The 5582-nt window shown below is 47.3% G+C and overlaps 1 protein-coding gene across 1 annotated transcript in view; it reads left to right on the top strand.

Annotated features, from left to right (window-relative positions):
* The window catches only part of trarg1a (trafficking regulator of GLUT4 (SLC2A4) 1a), a 40597-nt gene extending 35264 nt beyond the window's left edge, over positions 1–5333 (top strand). Inside the window, exon 3 of the mRNA XM_078224841.1 lies at positions 5280–5333. Coding sequence (XP_078080967.1) covers positions 5280–5290 — 11 coding nt within the window. The 3' untranslated portion in view covers positions 5291–5333. The remainder of the gene's footprint in view (positions 1–5279) is intronic.
* The last annotated feature ends 249 nt before the right edge of the window (positions 5334–5582 follow it).

Genomic DNA, 5582 nt, shown 5'->3' with positions numbered 1-5582 from the left:
CTCCCCTCCCCCCCCCCCACTCCCCCCCCCCCCCCTCCCCTCCCCCCACTCCCCCCCCCCTCCCTCCCCTCCCCCCCCCCCCCTCCCCTCCCCCCCCTCCCCCTCCCCCCCTCCCCCCCCCCTCCCCCCTCCCCCCCTCCCCCCCCCTCCCCCTCCCCCCCTCCCCCCCCCCTCCCCTCCCTCCCCCCCCTCCCCCCCCCCCTCCCCCCCCCCTCCCCCCCTCCCCTCCCCCCCCCCCCTCCCCCCCCCCTCCCCCCTCCCCCCCCCCTCCCCCCCCCTCCCCTCCCCCCCCCCTCCCCCCCCCCCCTCCCCCCCCCCTCCCCCCTCCCCCCCCCCTCCCCCCTCCCCCCCCCCCTCCCTCCCCCCCCCCCCCCCCCTCCCTCCCCCCCCCCCTCCCCTCCCCCCCCCCCCCCCCCCCCCCCCCCCCATCCCCTCACTCCCTTGCCTTGGCCATCAATGGAGGACAAGATAAGATATTTAAAGCATGTTCATGTTCAAATTGTGATCAGTGACAAGAAACAACTTAGAATGTGGACATTTCAAGAAATATTAAAAAACATACACCCTTGCTGAAATCAAGCCTAGTACTATATATATCCTGATTAATAATGCTGGAAAATGCACACATTTGCCAGGTTACTGGGCACTGCCCTGTACCAGGGGGCCTTTTAAATGACTGCCTGTTACCTCCACTGGGTCATGGCCAATGACCTCAGACAACAGACATCTCCCCCCCGCCCCCCCCCCCTTCCCCCAAACACTGAACAGGATGTCCACACCCTTTGAGCCTTGAGGCTAGCCCACCCTCCATCCCAAATTTACAAATTTGCCATTTTATACAGTGGAAGCCGGAAGGCCACCCACTTCTGTCTGTGGGTCCCACCAAGCGCACCTAGAAAGAACAAAGAAAATTACAGCACAGGAACAGGCCCTTCGGCCCTCCAAACCTGCAGCGACAGTGCTGCCCGACTGAACTAAAACCCCTACCCTTCCGGGGACCATATTCCTCTATTCCCATCCCATTCAAAGATTTGTCCAGCTGCCCCTTAAAACTCACTACCGTATCTGCTTCCGCTACCTCCCCCGGCAGAGAGTTCCAGGCACCCACCACCCTGTGTGTAAAAAAACTTACCTTGTACATCTCCTATAAACCTTGCCCCTTGCACCTTAAACCTATGCCCCCTAGTAATTGACTCTTCCACCCTGGGTAAAAGCTTCCATATTATTCAGCCCAGTATCTCTATATTTACATATCTAAACCCTTCATGGTTTGAAACTCCTCCACTAAATCTCCTCTTCGCCTTCCCTGCTCTGGGGTGAACAATCATTCATCCTTGCAGTCGTCCTAGGAAATATCTCCTCCATCCTCTCCAAAGCCCTCAAATCCTTTCTAAAGTGTGCTGCCCAAAATTGTACAGAACGCTACTGCTGGGACAGGAAGAGTGTTTTATATATAGGCTTAAGGTAACCTCCCGGCTAGTACACGGTGCCTTTATAAAGCACAAGCACCCATATGGCTCATTATCTCTTAATCCAACCTTTCTTTCCCTCTTTCCGTATCCGCTTTGACATTTGAATCGATTCTAATTTACACTTGCTGCTTCAGACTGTGCACAGTTCATTCTTCACTCCTTCAATGGATTGGTTAAGGAGATACACAGTTATCTGCTCTGCTCACGCTGTTGAGGGCTTCAGGTCTTTTCCATCCCACAGCAACCTGGATGGAAATGAAATGGGCAAGGGGCTAATGTTGGTTCACTGGTTACAGGAAATTCTGGCCTCCAGCAACAGAGGAAGATGCCATTATGTTATAGTGAGTGGCACGGTGGCACAGTGCTTAGCGCTGCTGCCTCACAACACTAGGGACCCAGGTTCGATTCCTGGCTTGGGTCACTACCTGTGTGGAATCTGCACGTTCTCCCCGTGTCTGCGTGGGTTTCCTCCGGGTGCTCCAGTTTCCTCCCACAGTCCGAAAGACATGCTGGTTAGGTGCATTGGCCATGCTAAATTCTTCCTCAGTGTATCCGAACAGGTGCGACTCGGGGATTTTCACAGTAACTTCATTGCAATGTTAATGTAAGCCTGTTTGTGACTAATAAATAAACTTTGTTGCCTATCCAAAGGTTTCCATTTTATCAAGAGGTGTCTTGATCAAAACCTTTAAGATCTGAGGGATATTGACAGGGTGGATGTGGAGAGGATGTTTCCTCTCATCAGAAGATCTAAAACTAGGAGTCACTGTTTAAAAATAAGGGGTCGTTCATTTAAGACGGAGATGAGGAGAAATGTTTTCTCTCTGAGGGTCTTGAGTCTCTGGAACTCTCTTCCTCAAAAGGCAGTGGAAGCAGAGTCTTTGAATATTTTTAAAGCAGAGCTAGATAGATTCTTGCTTAACAAGGGGGTGAAAGGTTATTGGGGGTAAACAGGAATGTCAGATTAAGGTTACAGTCAGATCAGCCATGATCTTGTTGAATGGCGGAGCAGGCTCGAGAGGCTGGGTGGCCTACTTCTATTCCTAATTCATGTGCACTTATCATTTTAGTGCAGGAGGGAACTATTTTATTTTGATTTTTTTTTACTGCCATTACTATGAGGTTGCAAAAGATTTGTGGACCAAGGCCATTTTGATTTTGAACTTGAACAGTTCTAGGGTTGAGATTTTAATGGTAAGTGCTGTACCAGGAAAATGTTGGACATGCCCCACTTCAGGGAAGTTTTTGGTAAGAGGACATCTCCAGGCGGTTGTGGGAGGGAGCAGAATGGAGACCAAGATGGTACGAGTTGGCGGTGTTTATGACAATTGAATAAGGTTGTCTGAAAGTGTTCTATTCAAAAGCTGGCGTGTGTTGTGATGGAGAGTCCAAACTGCACGGCTGGCACATCCAGTTGACACTAAATGTTACATTCACATTGGCGCACTAAGATCAGTGGACAGAAGTGGGATGGACGCTGACTTCTGGCTCAGAGCAGTGGGATCTCGCCAGAAACAGACTTGTGAAATAAGTAACCTCAGCTCATTTTTATCCCAGAGAGGCAATGTGGCAAGACTTCATGAAATTGCTTGCACACCAGATGAAGAGTGCTACACCTCATGGAGGAGGCATGGTGATTTTTATCGTAGCATTTAACAGGGAACCACTGTGCATTTTTAGAACAGTTTCTCCCATTAACTCTAATAAAGCAGAGTACATTTTGCACTCAGGAAAATGTCTTAATTAGATTTGAAGCAATGTCAATTCAATAGCTCACGCTGCAGTATGCATACCAAACCTGGCGTTACAAAAATAGATCCAAACACCTCCTACCTAACTTGACAGTATGTGCAAAAGATTCTCGGTGTTTGCTATTTGACATAAACATGTTCTTAATTTTCCTAACTGTGATTTCGCCTGTCGTATATATTATATATCTCTAACTAGTTTTTCCAAAATCAAGTTAGATAGCAGGACTCATTTTGTGGGGTTTAAAGAGTATTTCTGTAGCGTAGTGGTTAGCGTGTTTGCCTAATCGGAAGGTCCCTGGTTTAAGACCAGGTAGAAACAATGTTGGAGTCAGATTGAGGAAATGAACAATAATTCATGTTTATTGTTGAATAAATTGAAATATCTGTTTTATGTTGACCTGTTTTCAATGGAACTGTTGGTGTCTGACTAAATGGGTTCCCTTGGAGACTAAATTGGGGGCCCAATGGGCCAGAGGACCCATGTCAAACTGGGTCTTCATGCAGCCACCAATGTGCCCCGGGTAACATTGTTGATGGTGACAGGATGGCTCAGTGTCACAACATTCCTTATCCACGTGTAGACCATTCCCTTTTAACACCAAGACAGATGAAGCAATTGCTACCCAGAGCCATGCTTTGCTTGAGCCCATTTTGTCACATGATCATGTCGCTCAGTGCGCTATGGTTCTTTTGTATGCCCATACCTTGAAAGGGCCTTCCCTTGTGCTGAGCCTTGTGCGCTTGTGTGAATTAAAACCAGCTGGGATACATCAAAACTGGCGCCTGAACGCTCACCAAAAATCCAGACTCTCCCGACAGCCGTACATTCGGTTGTCAACCACAAGATCCATGAGGAACCAAGCGGCACTAATGAAGGTTTCATGTGATGAAACCTCACATCGTGCTTTTAACTGCCAGAAGGGAGGCCATTCAGCCCATCGAGCCTGCATCAACAACAATCCCACCCTATCCCCCTAACCCTACATATTTACCCCTGCTATTCCCTCCGAAACTAGGGTCAATTTAGCATGGCCAATCAACCTAACCTGCACATCTTTGGACTATGGGAGGAAACCGGAGCAAACCCATGCAGACAGGGCAAAGATGTGGAAACTGCACACAGTCACCCAAGCCGGGAATCGAACCCAGGGCCCTGGGGCTGTGAGGCAGCAGTGCTAACCACTGTGCCACCGTGCTGCTCCAAGGTATATTATGAAGTTAGCCTAGACCCCAACTTTTACTTTTGATTTTGGCATTAAGGTGAGCATAAGGTATTCCATTCCAGGTATAATTCAACTGATCCACTAGGAACCTTATATCAAAACAAACTTTATTTAAGAACACAGTTACAATATAACAAAAATAATGAGCATAACTTTTACCAATTAAAATACTTAAGCATGACAAAATATAATTTTTAATAGCTTTGCATCTCTATTATTCCAATTTAGCAATATCCCCCAGAGACATAAATCCCTTCTTCAGAACCAATTAGCATCAAAAACAGATATGCTCATATAAATGCTAGATTTCCTGCCTTTTAACACGTCTAGACTGAGATCCAAACGGACATCGGTCTTCTGATTCTCATACAGCAGAATCTCAGAAAGGGGCTTATTTTCTGGCAGATTCCAGTCTCCAACTTCAGACAGGGGAAAAGAGAGGCACTGATCCCTAACAACTCCAAGCAGCATCTGACTCGAATTTTCTGTGTAAGCCTAGCTCCACCCAGTCATACGACCTTACTTATAAATCAACCTAATCAAGTCCTACTCTGCAAAACCCCAGGGGAAATCACTAAAATCAGCATTAGTTCAGATTAAAACAAACTTTCTAGCAATTTGGAACAATTATGCTGCTGCAGGAACGATATAGGGATGCCGGTTATAGACCCAGTGGCACCAATAATAAAAAAAACCTGCTAAAACAGATCCTGCAGAAGGAACAGGACAAATACATTTCTTAAAGGCATAGAAAGTTAGAAACAAATGTGAATCAATGAATTTGAACCTGTTTTGTTCAGTCATTTCTAATGTCATCTTCGTATTTCTTTCAGTTACTGCGTAGAAAACATGCCATTCAAGCAAGGGGGTTTTGGATTAGTTCCTTGTGGGACATAACTAGATGAAGTCCGTCTCTTTGTGGAATATGCAGTTTATCAACTTCAGGACAAGAGGGTCTTCATCTGGGGCTACACCGCCAATTCCAATTTAGCTTAATGTCAATCACTTGCAACGAAGCGTAACAATTGCTGGAAACAACATTCCTTTCAGTTGACTTCTGACAATACCAAAGCCAACTCCGATGAGGTACCTGAAAGTGGAACAGCTCTGTGGAACCCTCCTTGTCGGGAATGGCA

This window comes from Mustelus asterias, chromosome 12, assembly GCF_964213995.1.
Source record: "Mustelus asterias chromosome 12, sMusAst1.hap1.1, whole genome shotgun sequence".
NCBI classification, from domain to species: domain Eukaryota; kingdom Metazoa; phylum Chordata; class Chondrichthyes; order Carcharhiniformes; family Triakidae; genus Mustelus; species Mustelus asterias.
This window is presented reverse-complemented; position numbering and strand designations above follow the sequence as displayed.